Source organism: Pleurodeles waltl, chromosome 3_1 (genome assembly GCF_031143425.1).
Source record: "Pleurodeles waltl isolate 20211129_DDA chromosome 3_1, aPleWal1.hap1.20221129, whole genome shotgun sequence".
Classification (NCBI taxonomy): Eukaryota; Metazoa; Chordata; class Amphibia; order Caudata; family Salamandridae; genus Pleurodeles; species Pleurodeles waltl.
The window spans coordinates 570,941,366-570,967,417 of NC_090440.1; the positions used below are offsets into that span (position 1 = coordinate 570,941,366).

Below are 26,052 nucleotides of genomic sequence, written 5' to 3' on the forward strand. Positions count from 1 at the left end.
ACATTAACCCTCCCACTCCCTTCTCCTGCTGTACCAGTGCACTATGATTCCTGTCTCTTCCTTCTCTTAGGGTGCTGTGGCCATGCATCCCTTTACATGAACCCTCCCTTCTAGTGCTGTACCAGTGCACTATGACTCCTGTCTCTTCCTTCTCTTAGAGTGCTGTATCCGTGCATCCCTTTACATGAGCCCTCCTGCTCCCTTCTCCTGCTGTACCAGTGCCCTATGACTCCTGTCTCTCCCTTCTCTTAGGGTGCTGTGTCCATTCATCCCTTTACACAAGCCCTCCTGCTCCCTTCTCCTGCTGTACCAGTGCACTATGATTCCTGTCTCTTCCTTCTCTTAGGGTGCTGTGGCCATGCATCCCTTTACATGAACCCTCCCTTCTCCTGCTGTACCAGTGCACTATGACTCCTGTCTCTCCTTTATCTTAGGGTGCTGTGTCCATGCATCCCTTTACATGAACCCTCCCTTCTCCTGCTGTACCAGTGCACTATGACTCCTGTCTCTCCTTTATCTTAGGGTGCTGTGTCCATGCATCCCTTTACATGAGCCCTCCCTTCTAGTGCTGTACCAGTGCACTATGACTCCTGTCTCTCCTTTATCTTAGGGTGCTGTGTCCATGCATCCCTTTACATGAGCCCTCCTGCTCCCTTCTCCTGCTGTACCAGTGCACTATGACTCCTGTCTCTCCTTTATCTTAGGGTGCTGTGTCCATGCATCCCTTTACATGAGCCCTCCCTTCTAGGGCTGTACCAGTGCACTATGACTCCTGTCTCTTCCTTCTCTTAGGGTGCTGTATCCGTGCATCCCTTACATGGGTAATGTCACTTCATTCTCCTTGGGTTCTGTGTCTATGCATTCCATACATGCCACCTATGTTGCAGGGTGCTGTATTAATGAAGTTCTCTCCCTTCTCCCAGAGTGCTGTGTCAGTGCTGTCATGTTACATGAGCCCCGCTGTACCAGAACACGAGCGGCTTCTGTTTGTGCCCTTGTGCTTGTTGGACTATTTTGTTTAGTGTGAAATGCGCTTTAACATTCAAAGGACACCCAGATGCATTTCATGCTAAAATATAGCACCAAATGCTGTTTTTACATTTTACTTAATTAGACATAATTTTGTCTGAAATTTCACATAATTACGCAAATTAAAATTATGTAAATTTCACACACCCTTAGATTTCATACCTGGTGATGAGTAAAGGCAGTGTTAAGTTAAACATATTTGACCCACAGGAACAATTAGTTGTTGAAGCAAACAGTTTTCTAGCCTCTTGTGTATTTTGAACATGGAAGCTGCTGTTCATGAATTTGGGTTGTCTAAGAGTGAGGGAGAACTGGATTCCCACTCCTGCTTGTGCCTTACCTACGCAGTTTAGAAGTAGAGCAAGGAACATGTTTTTGTGCTGTTGTTAGCTGGGGTAGACATGAAGAAGTTACTGTGATCCATTTGTGAGAGGAACAAATTAAATAACCAAATCATGATTAGAGGAAGATTAGAGGTGATAGAGTAAACAAGATGAGACAGTCTTGAAAAAATGCCTTGGCAAAGCCAATAGGTCTGCCTTCATATAGTTCCATCCTTACATTTTTTAAATGTAAGCCCATGATAAAACATTAGTTGGAAAAACATGCAGCCACCTAAATCTGACTGCCCTATGCTTGGAATGAAAATTGAAAATGAAAAAACATTTACTGTAGTATCCGCTGTACTAAAGATATTTTTCAATACTATGAGCATCATTATTAATGGAGCCCGTGCCAATGTGGCGGTGCGGCAGGTGGGGCAGTGGAATGCGGGATGGGGCTGTGCATGGGGGCCTCTGCACTGCCCATGCCAAATGCAGGGGCCTCCAGAGGCCCCCCACACCCACCATTCCGTCAGTCTTTCCATGGCGGTGTAAACCACCACAGAAAGGCTGGCAGTATGGGGACTCGTAATCCTGAGGACAGTGCTGCTTGCAGCGCTGCCTGGCAGATCCCAACCGTCAGACCGTGGTGGCTCCGCCATGGTCATAATGTGGCGGTCGGACCGCCACAACGGCAGCGGTCCAACCGACACTGTGGGTCTGGCGGTCTGAAGACCGCCAGACTGATAATGAGGCCCTAAGTCTTTCCATTGTGCCATGCATTTTATTTGTATTTGTCAAGGAGACAAGAAAAACACATCACCGAACCAAACACTTAAATTTCAGGCAGCTACAATGTTACTGTGTTATTTATACACTTTATTTAACCAACTTTAAAAAGGAGCCAGAAAATAAATCACCCCCTAACTAGGCCACCAAAGTGCAGGCAAAATAAATAGGCAGTATTTAAACTTAACATAAAAAAATAAAATAAAGCACACTTTGAAACAGCTTGTCTTGGAAGTAAAAGTAATTATTTTTAATGCTAACAATATGCGCAGGCTTTTTACAGCCACTCAGAGTGAAGCAAATCAATTGGATCAAGTTTGGTGAAACACTGTCCCAATTAGTGTGCAAAATGTGGGCAGAAGAAAAGTATTAATGACAATTTAAGCGACCAACTGATGAAGCCCACTGACCAAAGTCCCTCTCTGTATGTATATTATGCATGACATTTTTTAGGGAAAAACAATAAACTGGTGTGTCTCAAAGACCTAGTGTAAAAACCTGCAAAAGAGGTGAAAGTCGAGAAAAGTTAAGAATTATTGCCTGAAACCTAAAGGGGATGAATGCATGTTTTATGATCCACTGGTGTATCCGGTAGGAAAGTTGCCAGGACCAAAAGGGCCCACTGCTTAAATGTTCTGTGGTCTGGCATAAAAATCTGGCGCGGTCCCAGGGCAATTGTTCTGGCTTTTCGCCTCATGGATGATGGACCTTGGGCAAGATATTTGAATAATAGTCACTCACGGGCAGAGCGAACATTTCTGGACGACAGAATTTCTCATTAATGCTGCAAACGCAGAGGCCCTGGGGATGAGTGATGTGAGCAGCCATTGGTCTTAATTATGGCATCCTTTTCCCACACAGTAGGAACTGAGGTATTCAATTTTCCATGCTTGCATTAGAACCCAGATCACCATTAATATGCCACTGCTTTAATTCCTTGAGTCACCATACTCTTGTGTAATCTCCACCATTACCTGCTTTTGGGAGACAAGAACTCATCAAAGTATCACTACTCCAACTCACTCCTCTAGTCATTTGGAAAAACAGCCTTGGAACAGGAAGGAGTATCTGTGGGCATTTTGAAAACATGGCTGTTGATGCTGCTCAGTATGTGACTTCAACAATAAACTGAATGGCTGGAGTTAGTCGTAAAGCAGGAACCATAGATGGCAGCTCGTTCCAGTTGAAAATACCCATCCTATCCTGCAGCCTACTGGGGAAATGCAAGTGTGTCAGGCTGACCAGTCCATCAGACAACCCCAAGAGTCTTGGCACAATGTTGGTATATTCTGATGTACAAGTAGATATTACAGTTCAAGAGGCAGACATTTGCATAGAGCCTTTCTTGGATTTTCTCTAGAAAGAGAGAGGCAAGACAGAGAACAACCTGAGCCTTAAATTCAGACTACCCAGAAAAATGGAAACAGTTTTTCTTATGCTGTTTCATGCAAGAGTCATAGTATTTCCCCCTGTCCATTGCCATCAGATTTAGATTTATGGGCAACAATATAGTGCTAGGTGGGATAACATGATTAAAATTACTTTCCAACTCTCCTGCTCCAACAGCACACTTCAGGGGCCTTTGTCATATGCACAGCTTCTCAATATTAGATTTAAAAAAAACAACTTTTGCAAGTTCTTCTAACCTATGATTTTGCTTCCTGTCTCACATTACAAATTATGAGAATACACTTCTTTTTTTACAGTCATGTTTGTCAGCTCCTACAGATGGGTTTCTTCATTTCGGGGATGCTGTTATGCTTGTGAATGCTGATGTTCTGGAGGTCCTTGGAGGTGATCCCACTTCTGCACCCGCTCCTGTACCAGTGTGTGACGATGTTAGCCTCTCACTGACTCCAGACGATAGCGCAGCCTACACTAACCAATGCTTAGGCTCCTACTGTGGAGCGACAGCCAGCAGAAATCTAAATGCTTGTGTCAGAAACACCTTCATCATCACAAGGTACTAGAATTGCATATTTACATTATCATGTTGTAAATAGGTCTTCATCTCTACAGAATAAGCATATTTATTTAATATATATATTTATATTGATCGTACCCAGCCACATGGACAGCGGAGCTTTTTACAATTAGCAAGAAATGGAGTGAAGGCAGTACTTACTGCCCGTTATGCTGACTGGCATGTAGGGCAGCAATGAAGGACCTCCACATCTGTCTCTCTTGTGAAAGTTTCTGTACATTGCTCTAGCTGTAGTTCAGTATCTTCATTTCTGTTTCCACAGTTCACCTCTAGATATTGTGATGGAGTCTTGTTTTCTTCTGATGGTGTGTCCTACCCAACTCACTCTTTTTCTCATAATGATCGTGTGCATACTTTTTTGAGTGCATTTGGTTCCTGTTTGGAGATATTTCATGGCCAGAAAATGCTTACGATTCCTCTCAGGTTACTGGGGTGGAAGTCTGACAGTTTGGTGGTCGCTTATTGTAATCCACCAGCATTCTGATCCATTCAAGAGTATGGATAGACCATAGCTCTGGTAAATCCTCAGCTTGGTGTTGGTGCTGTACTGAGATGATCTTCATACATTGTTCATGATCAAGAAGGCATTCCTGGCCGTCTTCATTCTACTGTTGATGGCACTGCCTGCCCCTCCATCATGTCCGATTGTACCGCCTAGGTAGGTGAACCCTTCAGTCAAGAGTACAGAATAAGGTCCATCTTATACCACTGGGTTAGTCTTCAGTTGTTGTTGCATCATCCAGCTGATGACTAGGTTGAAGAGCAATGCTATATCATGCATCCCTGTCTCATGCCAGCCTTGACTTCAAAACTATACTCGCTATCTCCTACCTTGTAGGTAAAATTATCATAGAAGCTCTTGATTAGGAGGACTATCTGCTGAGGAATGCCATAGGCTCTCAGTATATACCAGAAACTATCACAGTGGATACTGTCAAAGGTTTTCCCAAAATCAATGAATCAGATTTATAATGTCTCTGCCACTCCATTCACTGCTCTATGATGTTGTGTAGAGGAAAGTACAGTAAAGAGTCCTTACTCTACGCAGTGAAAGCAGTAGTTCATATTAACTGTATTGTAGAAATGGCAGTGAGGTGAGATGTCCTTTTTGAGAATGGGGATTTAGGACAGTACTAAAGCTAGGTCAAATGAAGATAAAGGGAAGAGCAGCTCTAGACTTACAAATTAGATTTGTAAAGGAAGGTCTACAAACTTGTCCTGAAGAAAGCAGTGTATAATTTGATCTAATATCTTTGTCATATAACAGCTATACATATATAGGGATGTCAACTATTATGCCTTACACACTAAGTAGATTGTTATGCGGTATCTATAGTCAATCAACAGAGAATGTCAACAAATGAGGCTGTATTATTATTTTAATAGTTCAGATGGATCCTTTAAAGCTTTTTCATTATCCACTTGAGATAAGCTGCATACATATTAATCCTAAAATATCTTGACCCATTTATGTGTCTCTGTGTATATTCCCTTTTTTATCAAAGGTGTTACTTCTACTGAACAGAAAACAGCATGTGCCCACCTCTCCCTTGGCATGAAGGCCTAATTATCAGTCAGATCTGTTTACAGTTGTTGAGTAACTGGTTAAAGTGAAGTCAATAATCAGGACTCACAATTCCCCCAGGCCATTTTCAGTGAAAAATAGTGTTATGTTAGCCGAATTAGAATCCTAGTCGCTATCTTGATTCTGGTTGGGTTTTAAACACTCGCTTGTGTTGTGCATATAGCTCCCCAAGACACACAGTTGCCCATAGCATTTGCATAAGGTGCAACACTGACTTTAGTGTTTGCAAGCATAGTTAAGCTTTCCTTGAAAAAGTATCTACAGTCTGTAGATGTCGATTTCCATACCCAAAATTGTCTGTGCAAAGCTTGATTCTGAACTCACTCTTCTTTCCCTTTAATACTAACCACGTCGGCTCCCCTCTTCAACTTTCAGGTGTGCGGTTTTTGAAAATGTCCCCATCCTCTTATCTGACTCAGATTTCCAAATGTGGTCTCGGAAGAGAAAAGTGACTGAAACTGCAAAAAACTGCTATAGACCACCAACTGTTGACGTATTCCAGTACTACAGTGCAGGCCACTCATAAATCTACGACTTACAAAGGCAGAACATACACATATCTAGGAATCTTGTTTATTAAAAACATACAGTTAGAAACTACAAATAATATTTTCCTCCAAACCTTAACTACACATTGCCTTACTGTTCTCAAGCAAGTTTTTCCTGACTCAGATATTGACTAAAAATCGCTGCAGTAGCCATGTCTTTGGTAATGCACCAGTGCTGCTTGGATTATTGCCCAAACCCTGAAGAGGTGCAGAAAGTATCACCACAATAATGTGCTAAAACCCGTAAATCAGCTTGTGCAACCCTGTAGTATCTGCCATAGCATTGCAATTAACGTGAGCTAGCAGAACGGGACGGTCAGTCCACAGGTTAGAAGGTTAATTGAGTGGCACACACTTAGACATACCCATTTACTCTTCATTTTCATACACTCGTGCTATCTCTACTAATTAAACAATGCACTCTGCAATTTCAAATTTATAGGGTGCCACCCAGATTCGCCTTCTTTGAGAAAACCAACCCAGACGGCACTCCTGCATCACAGACAGGTTGATCCACCACATGTCCTAGAATCCAGGGAAAACGTGTTATTTCTCATAGACATTTTCAATTTTAAATTTTGGAGCCAAAAAGCTGGAGCATAAACTGCATGGCTACTGAATTGAGATGAGTTGTGATTGATGCCTTCGTCTAACGCTGTTTTTTTGGCCAATTACATTTTTGGGACATATAACTTTTCCTTTCCTTGTGCGAGTATGACATTAATTGCCATAGTGCAAAGTTCACTTGGAAGGGAAGTGTAGGTGGTCCAGAGTTGCACATGGACCAGTACCACACAGCTGACAATGAGCTGCTTACGTAGATAACGTAAGGGTGATTCTATTTTCTTCCGATATTAGTTTGAGGTCTTAAGGAAGGACTTGGGGACACGACAGTTATAGTACGTCCCTAACAAACACTTAGCAAAATACTTGTGTTACAATATCTCAACTCTGAACAACTGTTGTTCCATCACCATTCTCAATCAGTCTTGCGTTTGTATATAACACTGAGGGCCTCATTTACAAGGCCCTAGAGGTACACTCCATCACTGGAGCTTTATTTTTTTTTACGCTCCTGTGGAGCAGGGTGCTGGCCCTTGCCTGGCTTTTCATGGCCTTGTAAATATGGGCCCCTATCACGCATAACTCTGCGTGAAAGGGTTGTTTGTGTTCCATGGGTGTTGTTGTGGGTATTCCCACGAAACACCCACGGAACCTGGCTCAATCTGAAGCATTCCCAGATTTACAAGGCTGGGAATGCATCGTATTCCTACACCACCACAGGGGCGGCGTTAAAGTGGCGCAACGGGAAGAAATAAATCATTACAATAACATTATTTCGCCCCATTTTTTCCTCTTTCTATGTGTACTGCATCCTGCAGCGCACACAGAAAGAGGAAAACGCCAATAATGATTGTTTATATGCAGGAAAGTGTCCCTTCTTGCTCATAAGCAATCATCCCTGCACTGCAGCCCTACTTGTACCATGGCACAAAGGTGCCTGAGCTGGCGCTAGGCAGCAGTTTGTGCGCCAGCGCAGAAGAAAGTACAGGAATACATTGAATTTCTGTAAATATGATGCAGCCCTGCACTTTCAAAATGACGCAGCCCGGCACAGCAAGCTGGCTTGCAGCGCCACACTCTGTCATTTCTCCATAAATGAGGCCCTTAATATTTACTGTTGTGAGTTTACCCGCATGCTTGTTCTAATCCCTGCCACCATCTCACCTAAGTACGCTCGCCGACCTTAGTACAAATTATTGTAGTTAAATGGACTGGAGGTAGCAGCTGCGATTAGTTCAAGTAGTCCAGATTGCAATATGTGTTTCTAGAGGCATAAACCTGGATGTTCTCCTTTACAGAACTTGCCAGTGACTGGAGTGTAGAGAAACGAAGTGTGTGTGTAGCAGGAAGGGTCTAAGGGTGTTAACCCTTCTTTTTTTACGTGGGATATAGCCAACCAGAAAATTGTTCTCCCTATCATCTGCATCCCACCCAATGTGGGTTATGAGTCCCAGGTTCATGTGCAACACGAATAGAGTTGTGTAAGACTGTGAACATCCCAATTACTGGGTTATCCTTACTTCACATATTTTCTTTTTTTCTTTTCCTTACACTGATCACATAATTTTTGCTTACTGGAGAATTGGTTATCTCAGTATCTTGTGGAAACTGAGAAAATGTTATGTGTCGTTTGTCCAGCATGCAGTGAGTGGAGAACTAAAAAATAGCAATTTAATTACTTCCACATTGTTCGAGCTCTGACCCATTCATGCCATTTTAACATGTTTTTCAATGTGTTGTTAACAGCATTGATGGAAGCCCTCAAGGTGACATTCTAAGATATGGACAGAATTTTGCTCTTCGAACCACCGACGACTTTACTGGACATGTAAGTCAAACATATGTTGGTGATTGTGCCTCACTGCTGAAAGATGTAGCAATGCTATATGAAGACCATGGACTGTTCAAATTCTGTTATGAAATTTTAATCCCCTCGGGCTTCGTGAGGAATTTGTTTTATTTAATAGAACATTCTGCCTTCGTCTCGGGCCTTTAACGCGGGAGCGGGCCTTTAATGGCCCGTTGAGCCCGCTACGGTGGGTTCTAAGGCTATATTAGAACATTAGAATGGAACAACCTCCCCCTGCACCTCAGGACTGCACTGCCATTCCAGCGATTCAGAAGAGAACTTAAGACCTGGATGTTCGAATGATCATTTCTCCACACAGCAGCATACAGCTCCAGCGCCTTGAGACCGTCACATGTGATTTGCCACGCTCTATAAATGTTTGATTGAATAATTTGATCAATATCATACAATTTAATTCAGTCATCAAACAGATCACTCATTATCAGAGAAAATACAGCTTTTTTCCATCCCAAAGTATTATTCTTGCTGTAGATATCCTTTACCTCAGTCATAAAGTAAAAACATAAGTGGGGACGACCTATGTGGACCACTTTTAACTGCTTGTAAGAAATCAGTGCACCCCCCTTTCCCCCCCAGTCAGGAAGGATTTGATCAACTGCCTCAATTGTCATTGATTGAGGGATTTGTCAGGTTGGACTGTGGAATGAATGTGTGATTGGCACTCATGGTCAGCTGATCTGGCAATTCATTATAGACTGATCAGTCTGTCCAGTGCTACCATCCATTGGTGCTTGCAAAAACTCCTTTGTGTTTCCTTTGGTGCTGGTGATATTTCCAAAATTGTCCTGCATTTATGATCAATCATCTTGATAATTGTATGTGCTTGAGAGCTGCCGCCATGGTGATTTGGGTTGATGGAAAAGAGGAAAGGTTTAAACTCAGACATCCGGCTTCACTGTGCAGTCTTGTAACATGGTGTCCTTAATAGCCATCAGAGCTTAGTCATGGAGTGGATGAAGGCCTGAAAACCACTAAAATCATATGGCAAAATAAAAATAATCTTTATGAAGACGTTGTGCCTTGAAATCTCTACTTGGGACGTTTCTGTCTGAAATGAGTGCATGCAGATTGTTGCTCTAACATCTTACCGCCACAAACTTAAGTCTTTCGAAATTTACAAATACATTTTCAAGAGTGAATGTTTCTGAAACTTCTCTAAAGGGTATTTGAGGAATCATGTGCCTAATATGTTCTTCCTTCTGTCTGTTGCTGTGTTATATTTATCAGTAACATCTTATGATCAGGGCACACGTTCGGAGTTTTAAAATCTCCTGGTTTACCTTCGTGCTAGCAAAGTTTTGTTTCCATACTACAGTCAAAATTATTTTCACCATAATCCGACTGAGATAAGTTGTAAATGAACGCAGACTGATTTTCTGACAGTTTACCAATGGCAAATATTTCAGAATTATTCACTGTCTGCGAACCTTTCTATTATTAATAGTTTAAGAAAGGTCTTTTTTTTTTTATTCTTAGTGTTGTGATGGCGTCATTACCACATTTTGTGGCGCAGAAGCCACAGCAAAATTGACTAAGAGTAAGCATGAGATTTTACTACATGTGGGGCCAGATGTAGCAAACGTTTGCGACTCGCAATCGGGCCGATTCGCAATTTGCGACAGTGCAAAATCGGAAATGGGATGCAAAAAGCCTATTTCCGACTCGCAAAAAGCGATGGGACCCGTTTGCGAGTCGCATCCGTTGCGACCCCATTTTGCGACCCGCAAATTGCAAGTCGCAATTTGCGAGTCGCAAACCTTATGCAATTGCAACTCGCAAATTGCGACTAGTCGCAAAAAGCCCAGTTTGCAAGTCGCATTTACCACTAACTCAGAGCAGGTGGTAACCATTACCAAAGTATAAAAGGAGACCCAGAAGGCATCTGGGTCACTCAAGATGGCGGACATATACCTGATAGCAGTGAGGAGGAGAGTCTACGCAGCCCAGCAGAGGAGGAGGAGGGGCCACAGACAGGAGAAGATATATAGAACAAGGCAGACCCTTTTCCAGCAAACTGAAGAGGAGATCTATGATAAATACCGCCTTAACAGCACAAAGCTGGACTTTTACCACATTGCCCACTTCCCCCATGTCATTGGATGTGTAGATGGGACACACATTCAAATATGCCCCCCGCTAATCTGGAACATATTTTCCGCAACAGAAAGTGTACCCACTCACTCAACATACAGGTTGTTTGTGATGCCCATTACGTCATCACGGACATCGTAGCTAAGTTTCCAGGCAGTACCCATGACTCATACATTTTTAGACATAGTGGGATACATCAACGCCTGGAACGTGGGGAGTTTGGAGACGGATACCTACTAGGTAGAGCTGCATACACCTTGCAGACATACACACAGGTCACTGTGCACGACTATCTGGACTTCCTAACAGTGTACATTTGTGCCCAACAGGTGACAGTGCATATGCTCTAAGGCCATGGATCATGACTCCATTTTTAACACCCAGCAATGATTCAGAGAGGCAATACAACAGTGCGCATAAGAGGACCAGGAACCTCATAGAGCGCACCTTCGGACTCCTGAAGGCAAGATTCCGATGCCTCCACCGCAGCGGAGGCGCCCTCCAATACACCCCCATTACCGCTTTCAAAATTGTGGTCGCATGCGCCATCCTCCACAACATAGCCACCCGACGTGGGCTACCTCTCACCCCTGCAGACCCAGATCCTGATGATGAAGAGCAAGAACAACCACATCGCCATCATGGGGATAGGAGTCTAGCTAATCAAGGCAGACTGAGACGGGACCACATTGCAACGCAATATTCTGGACGGTACGTGTCAACTCCCACCATACTCACCTATTAACCATTTGTTAAGTGGAACAAAAATAACTGTTTTATTAATGTCATGAAGAAACTATATACAAGTTGAAATTGTCCATGGGCAGGAAAATGCCAACCAGTCATGTGGCACATTAACGCCATGTGCCACATGAATCTGTCCTGGCTGTTATCTATGATCTCCTGCCCCTCCTGCCAGCCTGCCTGTTCCCTGCTGCGTCCATGGTGCTGTGCCTACCACTCCTCAGCACGCTACTGTGAGTGGCAGAGACACTGCTCACTGTTGAGCCCTCCTCCCAGGTGTATTTGTTAACTTCCTGGCTGTGATGTCATCATCATGTGCCAGGAAGTGTTTCCAGGGTGTTCTGGTATGCTTTCTGGAGTGTTCTGCTGCATCTGCAAGCAATTTTGAAGGTATTCGCAATTTGCGACACCCCCTCGTAATTGCGAGTTCGTTTTTGCACACTCTCAAACAGCGACCTCGCAAACTGCGGACTCGCACACAGCGTTGCGAGTCCGGCTGCGAGTCGCAAAATCGGATCGCTTTTTTTTCTGGCATTCCACTTTGCGACTCGCATTTTGCAAGTCGCATCAACTCGCAAAATGCGAGTCGAAATTTTTATTTTTGCTACATCTGGCCCGTGGTTTTACTGAGTGTACATTTAGCACGTGAGAAAACTGCACAGTAAAACATCTTCTAACAGTGGATGCAGTGAAATGAATAATTACAGGTTAGTAGGCATAAAGCTAATCAGAAGAAATTACACCAGAAAGCTTCTTTCTCCTAAAAGCATGTGGTAAATGATTGCAAGTAAGGAACACATCGAATGCCCTTTCCCCATGTGAAAAGTACTCAAATGCACATGGATGTCAACTCAGAAAGTAGTACAAATCCCCCCCGAAAAAAAGTAATATTTATCAAGATCGCTGCAATGACCACAAGAAGGAACACCCGAGGACAACACAGCCCATAAATGCTGGCCTCACAAATCACTCAAAAACACCAACGTGGACTCAACTATTGCAGACCATTTTGTTGTTCTTCTCCAGGTACCAATCCTGATACAGTTTGCTATGCCTCTTGAGGAAGAGGACCAGGCTGCGCAGCACAACTGAGTGATACAGTTCCCTAGACTGAGGAGGAGGTTTCCTAAAACAAGGCCCAGTCTCTTGAACATGGCACAGTGTCAGGTCCTGACAGCTTGGGCACTTGCAGCCAAAGTGCATGCAGTTGTAGTGCTTGCGTTGAAACCGCACAAAGTAATCGTTGCTGAAATGCCAGGGGTGCACGATTCATTTTTACTCCTAATCGTGCTTTGTACCTGCATTTCACCATACAGTGTAGGTGTTTGCCAGCCCAGAATGTCTGTGCAGTTTTATTGCCAGACTCAGGCTGAGGGACTTACTATTTTGTGCAAAGTGTATTTTATGCAGAATTGTTAGTTTTGAAGAAAGGTATTGATGGCATCAGTTGTTTAACGGGCATTTCCAATGCAACAGGTCTCGCATTTGTGAGAGAGCTATTGACGTTGTAAATGACAGTGGGGGTCATTACGACCCTGGCGGAACAAGTCCGCCAGGGCCGTGGGATGCGGTGGCACCGCCGACAGGCCGGCGGTGCCCCGCGGGGCATTCTGACCGCGGCGGCTCAGCCGCGGTCAGAGAAGGGAAACCGGCGGTCTCCCGCCGGTTTCCCGCTGCCCCAAAGGAATCCTCCAAGCCGGCGCAGCATGCTGCGCCGGCATGGGGATTCCGACTCCCCCTCCCGCCATCCAGTTCCTGGCCGTTCTCCCGCCGGGAACCGGATGGCGGGAGGGGGAGTCGCGGGGCCCCTGGGGGCCCCTGCCGTGCCCATGCCTATGGCATGGGCACGGCAGGGGCCCCCGTAAGAGGGCCCCTAAAAGTATTTCAGTGTCTGCAAAGCAGACACTGAAATACGCGACGGGTGCAACTGCACCCGTCGCACCTTCCCACTCCGCCGGCTCTATTACGAGCCGGCGTCATCGTGGGAAGGGAGTTTTCCCCTGGGCTGGCGGGCGGTCTTGTGAAGACCGCCCGCCAGCCCAGGGGAAAACTCGGAATACCCTCCGCGGTCTTACGACCGCGGAGCGGTATTTCGGAGGGGGGAAGCCTGGCGGGCGGCCTCCGCCGCCCGCCAGGCTCGGAATGAGGGCCAATGTCTTTTATCTATGTGTCTTGGTTTGTAGTGTACTAGAAGTGTGCCCCAGCAACCCACCCAGGCCTGTCTCTGCAGGAGAGAGGACACAACAAGGCCGCCATTTTGGGATTGTTTTTGCCTCATTCCTGCAGGCTGGCTGTGATATTATACACAGGAGTCCAAATTACAATCCTGACATAGCTTTTTCACCTCTTCATCTCTGCAAGGTAGATGCAAATGAATTATAGCGATTTTGTTCAGAGTAGCACGTGCTTTGTAGCACTATGAAATGGCAGAACCTGTATTACCAAGCGCTACGTAAAAAAAAAAAGTTATTCCCAGACTGCCTCAGCATGCACCAGAAGAAGAACCCTAGGGGGGAGGATGTGGCATAAGGGCTAGAGCTGCTGGCTTTAGAACTGGGGAACAAGGTTTGAGTCTTGATGCCGGCTCAACATCCTGTGATTCTGGGCAAATCCCTTCATCTCCGCTTGCTACCAAAAATGAACATGTTCTTGTGTAATGTAACCAATTCACATGTAAACCTCTGTAACACCTTTGTATTGAGTTTGTGCTAACTGAACTCTATTTGAAGAGGCCCAATTTACATCCAAAGGCTAGATGTTTTTCGCTATCAAGCTTGAGGCTGTGAAGTGCTTGGCCTGGAATCACAACTCCTTTTCCACCAATTTGGGGACAACACCTTTCACCATCTTCTTTCACAGAACTAACCTATGCACTTGGCTGGTGACCCTCCGGAGGTTATCAAGGGCACGTGTTATTGCCTAGAGTTAAGTTCTACTCAAGTCAGTTGGTTAATGCACCCACTGCAGAGGTCTTGCCAGAACGAGAATGTCACAGATTACAATGCTGACATAGCTTTTTCACTTCTTTAGCTCTGCAAGGCCAATGCAAATGAAATATAGCAATTTTGTTAAGAATGGCACCTGCTTTGCAGAGCTATGAAATGGCAGAGCCTGTATTACCATGAGCTACATTAAAAAAACAAGTTATTCCCAGGCTGCCCCAACACGCACCAGATAAAGAACCCTAGGGGAGAGTATGTTGAGTCAGGGCCAGAGCTGCCGACTTTGGAGCTTGGGAACATGGCCCGAGTCTCTGCGTTGGCTCAACTTCTTGTGATTCTTGGTAAATCACTTAATCTCCCCTTGCTACCAAAAATGAATGTGTTCTTGTGTAATGTAACTGGTGCTCATGTAAAACGCTGTAATACCTTAGTATTGTGTTCCCGCTAACTTAACTCTATTTGAAGAGGCTCAATTTACATCCAAAGGCTAGATGTTTTTTGCTATCAATCTTGAGGCCGTGAAGTGCTTGGGTCTGGAGTCATGATTCTTTTTCCACCATTTTGGAGACAACACCTTTTGTCATCCTCTTGCCTAGAACTAAACTATGTAGTTGGTTGGTGACCCTCCGGAGGTTATCAAAAGCACGTGCTATCACCTAGAGTTAAGCTCTACTCAAGTCAGTTGGTTAATGCACCCACTGCAGAGGTCTTGACAGAACGAGAATGTCACAGTTTACAATCCTGACATAGCTTTTTCACCTCGTCATCTCTGCAAGGTCGATGCAAATGAAAATAATAGTGATTTTGTTAAGAATGGCAACTGCTTTGCAGCACTATAAAATGGCACAACCTGTACTGCCAAGCACAATGTTAAAAAAAAAAAAAAAAGAAGAGTTATTCCCAGACTGTCCCACCATGAACCAGACAAAGAACCGTAGCGGAGAGGTTGTGGCGTAAGGGCCAGAGCTGTTGACTTTGGATCTGGGAAATACGGTTCGAGTCTCTGCGCCGGCTCAGTATCCCGTGATTCTGGGCAAATAACTTAATCTCCCCTTGCTACCAAAAATGAATATGTTCTTGTGTAATGTAACCGGTGGTCATGTAAAGCGCTGTAATATCTTTGTATCGAGTTTGCACTATATAAAACTTCAAAATAAATAAATAAAGTGCTACAATAGCTTCATGTCGAGTTTGCGTTACATAAACAGCAAAAAATTAAATTAAATAAAAAGACCCCACAGACATTGCAGAGAAACAAGATGCCCAAAAACGAGGAACAACATACAGCCATGCAACACAAAGAGCAAAAGAGAAAAATAGTGCGTTATTCTAAGATACATGGCTCATTGTGCAATAATCCATGTAACAGGGTCATTCTCCAAGGCGGTAACAAACTACCTTCAAGATGGGACAACAGCAAAGCATTTACCAATGACATCAAGGGATTTTTTAAATGCAGGCCCAGGAACCAATGAAAGTGATGGGCATCAGATGGGTGCGGTTAAAGACCACAGAATAGAGTACAATATGTCGAGGAGAGCAGCGCTTGCGCGCTGCTATCGTTGACCTAAATAGTTGTGATTTTCAAGGGGAAATGGCAAAGGAAAGAACTTTGCAACCTTTGTGAAGTTGGAGTGTTTTACATTGATATTTGCATACCCTTTGGTATAAGGCGTGAGAGTTCTGTGTGCATGGTTTATTATGTGTGCCATTTATTGGCAAAGGTTAAGCTGTTAACATTTTCTACTTTTGGTGGGAAAGCAGCATTTGTCCGTTCGTTATTATAGGCACCGACATGTAATCTTTACAGAGGCCTGCTTTTTCCTCATGGCACACCTGATAGGTCACTGTGGGACAAGGTACTATTCCTTTTATAATTTTTATTCCATTCACAATAGGCTTGTTTAAAAATGAAAAGTCATGTGGCTTAAATATTGTGCCAGAAATATCAGGAAAATATTGGGTGAACCACTCTCAGGCTAACGAATCATCAGGAGAAACGGTGCCACCCTTTCTCCAGCAGGCAACACATGTTCTGCCATTTTACATGGTATTTTAATAAATTGCCTACTGTTTATCATTTGATAAAAACAATTTATGGATGAAACACTATGACCCTGTTTACACACTGACGTTGACAAGATACGTAAAAGCATTTGATGAACACGTTTCCCCTCACTTTGAACAAGATTAGGCCCCCCTAGATGTTCAGAAATGGTTTGTGCGTGCTAACCCTTTTATAAGTGCATTTTTGACGAGCCTACAGAGTATTTTGATTGTGTTCTAGTTCTAGTTGGTCCCTGAGAATAACCAACATTGCATTTCTTTAACTCTTTCTTCTGGATATCTGTCTATGCCAATAATCTTTCTCTCTTTTAGCTGTATCTTGCAAGTGACCAGCAAACATTTGTGAAGTGTGCTAGGAAGTCCCGCATGCAAGAAGTCTTTTTGACCGCACAAGCCTCATATCTGACCTGCTGGCAGACCTCCTACTTTGACCCACAGATGCGCATGGAATTTGAGGGTGAACCCGTTCCAGTAAGTAGACATATTTAAGTTCATAAAGCGAGTGGTTTCGATGGAATCTCACCTGACTCTACCGCACCATGATTATTTGTGCCCTCTCTCGAAACCTTCTCATTTCCTACCCTCAGTAGAACTGTGTGCAGTTCTTCCCAGCATCCCACGGTCACAGCTCCATTCCCGGGCAGGGATCCGTCCAGAGGATTGCTCAGAAGGTTCACATTGATGCTCTGTTCCTTATCTTGGATTTAACTAATCTCCTACCACGGAATTGCGTTTTATATAGCACTACATTCCACATTTCTGCCGTTTTAAAACTCTGTCAGTAAAACGTTATCATTTCCCAGTTTATAGTACTCAATTTTCCACCCTATGGAAGGAATGGAATGCGACTCTGCTTTTCCAGGATTCGAACTCATGAACAGGCAGCGCATTTTGCCAGTGACGCTCTCCTGCTGATATTATAATAAACTGAACGAGGTGTTCTTTCCTGCAAAAGTGTAACTTTCAAAGTCTGCGTTGCCATCATTAAAGTTCAGTGAAATGTAGTTGTTCTAGAAAGAAAAGAATCACAAACAAGCACCCATATGGTTATCCAATGGATAATGAAAACTGTTGCCGACTATGTGTTCCCCACTTCCATTACGTACCAAACCACAAAGTGTTTGCATTTGTAATCAACATTTTGGAATTAGTCAGTGCTGTTTGGGGAGGCAGACACCTAATCAGTGCCCCATCGCTTCTTTCACAATATATGTACCAGGGGAAGCGACTGAGCCTTGCAGCTGTGTTTCTATTGCCATGCTCATGTGTTCCAGCTGTAAGTGCCACCACGCCATAGATGACATTAAATCCTTATGAAGGCAACCCTACTGGGCTACTGAAGTTTTTCCGAAACATATGGGTGCTTCTTGTTTGTATATCTAACCCATCCATGGCATCAGTACTTTATGGTTATTGTACTAAAATCATTTGAGATACTAGGGATTGTGTTAGGTCTGGCTTGAGAGTGTAGATGTGTTAGATGCCTATTGTTACCAACTCTTTAAAATATATGTAGTGTGCTCCTTGGGTCCATCCAGAATAGTATTTTCCCTGCTGAGGTTTTAAAAAAAATTTTTTTAGTCAGGACTCAAAATGTAAGCAAGCCCTATTGGTTTTGCCTATGCTTGTTATGCTGGTGATAGCAAAGGTTTGGATATTATTTCAATTTTCAGAAGTATCCCATGGTCTGAATGTCATATTGCCATCTTAACACTTACTTTTACAATTTACAGTTTTTGCATTTCATTCCACATTACCAAATAGAGGGGCCACACAAGAGAAAATCGTCAGGGCATGTTCTGATGGGTACTGTTGTCTTGCTCACAGCTCCTACACACGAGCAGTGCTGTCGCACAGGCCCGCTCTGTTTAAGCGGAGCTTAAACGCAGTATTGAATCCTTACCCATAGTATTTGGGCTGTAATTGTCAAGCTTTCATCCCTCTTGTGGCATTTACAGTGTATGTTTTCCGGGGTGATATGGTATGGTTTGCTGGATCACACCCTAGGCCACCTCTTTTCAAAAAAGAGTTTCTCCCGAAAAAAAGGCTCCATTATTTTTGATCATCCTTGTCCTGACTTTTCTCTTTACTGGGCGTTTTTACCCCTTTACATTCCAGCATAAATACTGACCTATACTCATCATTTCCTTATAGAATCCGACCTCTCTCCATTACCCCAACACTACCAAACTCAAGCATCTCATGCAACACGTACCCATCTCATATAGAAACACCACTTTCACTCAGATCCCAACTACATAAACACGGAGGGCATAGGCTGTTTGCTACCCTAACTTCAGGCAGCATACTTCTACTTAGAACAACTAAGAATAATAGGGATACAGATAGAGACAAGACAGACAAAATGTGTAAACATGAAACCGAAATATGGTTTTACTGCAATAAGAACCCCTGTTAACGGGTCGCATTATTAAGCCCGGGTATACAATACGTAAAAGAAAAAACAAATGTCTAGACAAACTAACATGAGGGGCATCCAGAATACACCATTATGGAGAACAGTTAAAATAGGCCAAAACAGACATGATCGATCAAAAGCAGGATTGTACAGGACTTCAGTAACAACTGAAAAAGTAAGAATGTGACAGGCACGAAAAAGAGGGGAATTTTGACCCACACGAGGCTTCACCTTTCATGCCTCCTCCCCACACTCAGCAATGGACATAAATAACGTATTACACTCTGCACACCAGCAAGTATACTACATGAAAATTACAGACTGCAATATTTATAGTGTAGATCGTATTTCCTACCTACATCTTCACCAAGTAAATAAAGCAAAATGATACCTGATAATATATCAAAAACAAATGTTTTAGATGGATTATGGTGAATAAATCAATAATCCATCAAAGACAGTCCCAGAAATGTCTGTCACTGTACAAGTTCATCCTATGAAAACCCTTTTTTTGACACTACAGCACCCTGTAACTGGCCTCGCACCTATTACTGGTATTAAAGTACTCTTCAGCTTTCGCAGGATTACTGAAAGGACAATTAGCTAACTACTACCAACTGATAAATGGCAAGGTTTACTATGTAGTATTAAAGCTTATTCTGATAGAGACTTCTAAACACAGATTCTTCACCATTTGAATACCTCCAGGGGTCGGACTAGACCGGGAAATCTGGAAACTTTTATTTAGCAATTATATCCGGTGCTGGCAGGTGGTGCCATGCAACGTCATGACGCTTCAACTTTCGTTCTACAGTTTTGGCAACTTTCTTAGAAAATTTGATGTGCCATCAAGATGCCACCTAAACCATCAGGGTTTAAGCCATTTATGATATGCAACCGACAGATGTCGGTTACAGATCCACACAAAGTCTCCTTGTGGTGTCTTCGGACCGCCTAAATGAAGCCATTCCCCCATTTCGGGGCCAGCTATAACATTGTTTGCGGTCTAACTTCAGTCAAACCAAGTTGCAATGCCAGATCAGCACCAGCAGTTGAAAAAAGCTAAGGATTTGCTCTTTGCTGCTGTTCTGATCTGTCTGGGACTCCTTTAGTCTCCAGTGATCTGAGTGGACCTACCAATGCCACTGGCTCAGTTACTGGCACCGATATAACATCACCAACGTTGATTGCGGATCAGATCACTCTTTCAGATTCTGAGGCCAGTGCATCATCTGTTATGGTTTATGCTCAATCTAAGACAGATTTATCCAGAGAGGAGTATCATTTTGATGCTGAATTTGCCCAGGATGATATTTTGCAGTATTTGCAAAATGTTAGTGGGCTTGATACATCTCCAGGTTTATGTTGTCACCCCCGTAATCTGGCTATGGTCACTGAAGAGGCAGCTTATTTGCCACAGTAATACGTGGGGCAGCAGAGACCTATTATCTTATCCTGCCAACACAGGCAGTCTAGACTACCCGGTTAACAGAGATTTTGGACCCAGCTCGTTGTTCACAAGAGCCCTTATTACCTTTCAGTGAGGCATTGACAGATGAATAGATGGGCACCTGGGCTAAACCTTGTAGTACAGGCTTCAACCAGCTGATCTAACCCAAATGCCTTTGGCTAACGTGCCCCTAAGATCAGTTAATACTTCCTGGGCCCGATTCACAAAGGTAAACTTAGACGTTCGGTCTAAACTTAGACCAAACATCTACATTAATGACTTTGGGAATTCACAAATGGTATTTACGAGTACTATCTTTATTCTGCACTTGAGGCGGACATCCATTTCAGTAAGTAACTTGTTCTTTTTCTAGTTGTTTATATAGCTTTTTGAAAATACTTCCTTTTAGCCATAACCTCATTATTTAAATCACTAAAGAACCGGGTTTTATCTTTTCATACTGTGTCACGTTCTTTATCTCCCTTTTGAGTTATACAGTTTCATGAGACTTTAAACACCATAACGATAAAGTGCCTTGGCAGTGGGCTGTTTTTTAGCTTGGGGAATGATGCTTGATGGTCATTCTATTACAATATTCTTTCCTGGTTCGCCTTTGCAAACGTGTTGCCTCAGGTTTTCAGAGAAAATGTATAGGGTTGCTTTTTTAGTTGTACAGTTACATTTTCCACCTTAGACTCTGCTTCTCATACACTGCTCTGTGCTAGCATTTTTGCAGTATTAAGAAGAAACCGAATGTAGAAAACCAATCAATGGCACTGATGAATTATGCTGGTTTAGAATAGATTCCTGGTCCAGAATTCGATGTGCAGTGATTTTCAGCATTAGTTTCTCATTTACTTTGAAAAATAACACTAAAGATCACATTCTGTTATACCTAAGAGGAATGAATAGCACTTTGATTCTCAATCTGCAAGCATTACCAGATCTAATACATGTGTGTTTTACTCCCCAGGCAAACATCAAACTTCTCATTATTCACAGCAAAACAAACCAGTGCCTGGCAGTACTTAGAAAATTTGTTTTGTGGTAAGTGATATAAATAAAACACATTCATATCCAGTTCTTTAAAGGAGTGAAGGCACATTTGTGTCATATTTCCGTTAATCTGAAAGTGAGTGTGTGGCATGACATATACAATAGCATGGTAGTGCAAATCCCTTTTGCATCCTGTGAAATATGAAATATTGTGGGCTATTCTGTATATTTAAGCACTTCAAGAAGAGCTTTAAAGCCTTCTTCGGTCAACAAATGGCTTCTTTTAACCAATGAAATCATTTGAATATATAGATGTTTATATTTGAGTGAACATAGCTAGTGAGCAATGGAGCGCTGTATGTCAAGGTTAATGGAGATAATGCAAACACATTGTCCATAATTTGGTTCATAGTATAGGCACTACCAATTACTTCAAATCATGACACATGCGTCCCTCATTATATTTTCATGTATCTTGCCACATTCTCTACAATATCTCCTCCAGTGACCTAATGTCAACTTCATGGTGCGTAGACCCCTTGAAGTCCCCCTCGCCATCCTTGAACTGCTGTGAAAATGAGCAATGGAAGAGAGAGAGAGAGAGATACAAAGTCGGAAAGTTTTGTGTGCCTGCCTCTAGGAGTAATGTTTTTGGAGCAAAGCCCTATCTACAGAGGTCAGTAGATGTAGTGAACCCTCTCGGTTCTGGACAGACTTAGAGGAGAGATTGCATACAATTCTAGGACAGGGTTCTGCAAAGTCGGTCCTGGAGAGCCGGGTCCATGCCAGATTTTTAGCATATCCACATTTAGAAAAATTTAGATTTCTGAAACATCTTTTTTCTAAATGTGGATATGCTAAAAACCTGGCATGGACCCGGCTCTCCAGGACCGACTTTGCAGAACCCTGTGCAAGGAGGTGTTAATGTGTGGTTCTTGATGGATATAATGTAATCAGTAATTTAGTGTGTGATTGTATGCCCAATGAATAAAGATGTTTAATCAAGAGCTCTGTGTGTGGGCTTTGCTTGCTCCTGGGCTGGGGAGGACGCTACAACTGGTGACGAGTAAGGGGATATGTTCCCTGAAGTAACAAGGCTGTTCACCTTGAGTGTTTGCAGTGACCCAGCAGACTGCTCATGTGTGCCACGTGTGCTTGGCTTGATCCGAAGCAGGTCAGGGTTGGCGCGTGTGAAATCAAATCACAGCTCCAGCCCTTCTACAGCCCTTGAAGAAGTGGAAGGCTCTGCAGAAGAGAGCGTTCAAAAGGCCCACCAGAATCCAGTGGCGAGGCCAAAAGAAGAAAGACTGTGGGATGCCATAACACAGAGCCATCGTCGATACAAGTGAAACCCTAAAGGAGTGATAAGCAGCTATGATGCAAAAAGCTAAGCGCTACACTGATTAAGTGTGAGAAACAGAATCATTATTTACTATCAAGAAAGTGGGAGATAATTTATGACCTCTGTCAGACAGCATGATCCAAGCACAAGCAAGCAGCCTGTTTTTGCTGAAACTGCAGTTGCCTCCGATGGGTGGCTACCGCCACTTGAACAGCATATACTCTTGGCAGTAGAAAAGAGCATGAAATATGATGCAGCTGCTTTTCTGAAACCACCGCCGCCATTCAACACTGCCAAAAAACAGAATATTGATGCCAGGTGGACTGCATGGATTGTGACGTTTGATGACTTCATAGATGCCCTCAAAGAAGTAGACGATAAGAAAATCATTAGGTATTTAAAGAACCTTGCCGATGATGCAGTAAAAGAAGGCTTAAAGAAAATCTTGCAGAATGATGCAATATCCTACCGTCAGATAAAAGAAGTGTTGAATACGAAATTTAATCCGATGATGAATGTCGACTATGAAAGGTACATTTTCAACTGAGACAGCAAGATGGTGAAACAATGGATGAGTTTGTTGAAAGACTTGATACACTCATCAAACTCTGTAAGCTCAATTAATTTAATGATGAAGAAGCCATATGCCTGAGAGTCATCAATGGCTGTTTGTCGGGCTCGTTCAGAAGACTCATGTTGAGAGAGATGCTGAACTTAGACAAAATGTTAGCTCATGGCTGCAAGAGCTGATAAAAGAGCAGAACAACAAGCTGCTGATATGGAAGTTGGAACAGCAAAAAATGAATTGGCACTGTTCATGAAGATTAAGTACAAGCATAAAACAGATGCACACAAGTCAATGTCTTTAAAGAAAGAAGAGGTCTCTTTCCAATGTGGGTTTTTATATTCCCACAAAGATAACTGTTCAGCCATAGGAAAAAAGTCCAAAGGCTGTGAAAAAGAAAACTACGTCACAATGGTTTGCAAGGTGAAAGAGAAACTTAATGCATCAAAACGCAAGAGAAAATGGATGCCAGAAAGTTCCAAAAGCATTCTCGCCATGCCCTCAAGGCCCAAAAGCAATATCAGTTATGACAAGTAGAATCCCAAAGAAGTTGATCATCATCAAGCTCGTCCTACAAAGACTCATCGACATCATCATCAAGCGCTAGTGAATAAGGTGGATGTGCGATGATGATGTCAAACAAAAGATGCCAGGCACATGTTAGATTGGCTGTGTGCAAGGAAGAACAAATGACAAAGATACATCATCAAATGGAATGACCAAGTTTCTTTGGACACTGCCCCAAGATCACAATAAAAGTTAATGGTTGCCCCATAACCCTCATCATACCAGTGGTGCGTTGATTAACTTCATGCCAGTTGAGTTTAACCTGTCTCATACGCCACGACTAAACCCATCACACACACAGTTATACACGTGGGTTGCTTCTAAACCATTGCAGAGTCAAGGATTATTCATAGCGACCATGAAATAGAAAGCAGTGTCCATGCAAGCACCAATTCATGTACTTCCAAGAACTTCTGCCAGTGCATGCCTGCTCAGCTTTGTCACTGCTGCTGACATGGGACTGATATCTCTCAATTACAACTTAAACACATAGACCGAAATTATAAGTCAGTTTCCATCTTTATTCCAGGGCCTTGGAAGACTCAAAGCAGTGAAAGTGCAACTTCACGTTAACAAGGACATTTGCCCTGTTGCTCAGCAGCACCACAGAATTGCCTTTCATTTGCAAGAAGCTGTGAAGAAAGAACTGAAAACGCTGTTGAAGCATGACATCGTCAAGCTCTCCACTGGTCCTACATCATCGGTTTCGCTCATAGTGGTGGTGCCCAAAAAGGACACTTGAGGTGCTGTGCTCATTTGTGTTGATGCACGCCAGGCCAACAAAGCAATCAAGCAAGAAAGACATCCAGTTCCACACATAGCAGGCATGATCATGCAGTTGAATGGTGCCAAAGTCTTCTCTCCTCTTGACCTCGACAAATGATACCATCAACTCGAGCTGGAAGTGAACTGCAGGTACAATACCTTTTTCTCGACTCATGTTGGTATGTTCAGATACAAAAGACTGAGCGTTTGAGTGTCATCAGCAGAAATATTTCAGGATGTTGTATGTCACATAATTCAACTGGTGACACACACTTTCAACTACAGTGATGACCTACTGGTGTTTGGAGAAACACAGGAGGAACATGACAAAGCTCTTACATAAGTGTCCAAATTACTTAATGATGCCGGTCGTACTCTGAATGCAGCAATATGTGACTTTCACAAGAACAAATAAATTCTTTGGATGAATATTCTCTGATAGGGGAATCAATCCTGACTCACATAAAGTGCAAGTGCTGTCAGCCACTGGTGCCCCCCAGAAGATGTCCCCATGCTGCAATCCTTCTTAGGAATGGCCAGTTTTTGCTCAGGATACATTTGTGATTTTGCTACAGTGAGTGTCCCATTGAAAGAGTTGACGAAATAAGACATTCCTTTCTAGTGGTCTGTTGAATGTGATCTGAGTTAAAAAAAATTTGTAAAAACAAGCATTTGAGAATGTGATTGAGATGGTGTATTTTGACCCAAATCTACATACTGAGATCACTGTAGATGTAGGCCCAGTGGGGCTGTGGGAAATTCTTGCTCAACATAATGGTCATACAAATGTTCAGTGGCACATTGTAGCCTATGCGAGCTGTAGTCTGTTTGACCCAGAACAATCTTATTCTCAGCCAGAGAAGAAGAGCCTGGCAGTTGTTTGGGTCGGCGAACATTTTCATGTGTTTCTATATGGAAAACGTTTTACTGTTCATTACAGACCACTAAGTGCTACTCACTGTTTTGGGAACCTGAGAGCTAAGATGCCCCCTCACATTGAGAGGTGGGTGTTGCTGCTTCAAGTGTATGACTATGTGATTGTGCACAAGCCGGGTGAAGATCAGAACCCTGCTGATTTACTTTTTACAGGTGCCTCTACACAGACACAGTTCAATATCTAAATCAGCTGAAGAAAACATCAATTATATTGTAAAGTCCAGCATGCCCGCAGCATTATCCATTACACAGATCATTGCTGCTCTCAACGCACACAAGAACATGATCCTTCTTAGAGACATCATTTCAACTCAGTCATGGAAAAAGAGTGTTCGACCCCTGGAGGATGACATTGAATTTCGAAAGTTTAAAAATATACAGGCTGAACTATCTGTAACCAAGGAAGGCTTTATGCTGAGAGGCTTGAGAATCATCAAACCTGAGAGCCTGCAACAGCAAGTCATTGAACTGGCTCA

General features: G+C 43.1%; 1 protein-coding gene across 1 annotated transcript in view; it reads left to right on the forward strand.

The window, feature by feature from the left end:
• The window catches only part of CFAP161 (cilia and flagella associated protein 161), a 58,190-nt gene that overhangs the window by 26,847 nt on the left and 5,291 nt on the right, over positions 1 to 26,052 (forward strand). The window contains exons 5-8 of the mRNA XM_069223004.1: positions 3,848 to 4,104; positions 8,569 to 8,650; positions 16,849 to 17,007; positions 21,379 to 21,452. Of these exons, the coding sequence (XP_069079105.1) occupies positions 3,848 to 4,104; positions 8,569 to 8,650; positions 16,849 to 17,007; positions 21,379 to 21,452 (572 nt within the window). The remainder of the gene's footprint in view (positions 1 to 3,847; positions 4,105 to 8,568; positions 8,651 to 16,848; positions 17,008 to 21,378; positions 21,453 to 26,052) is intronic.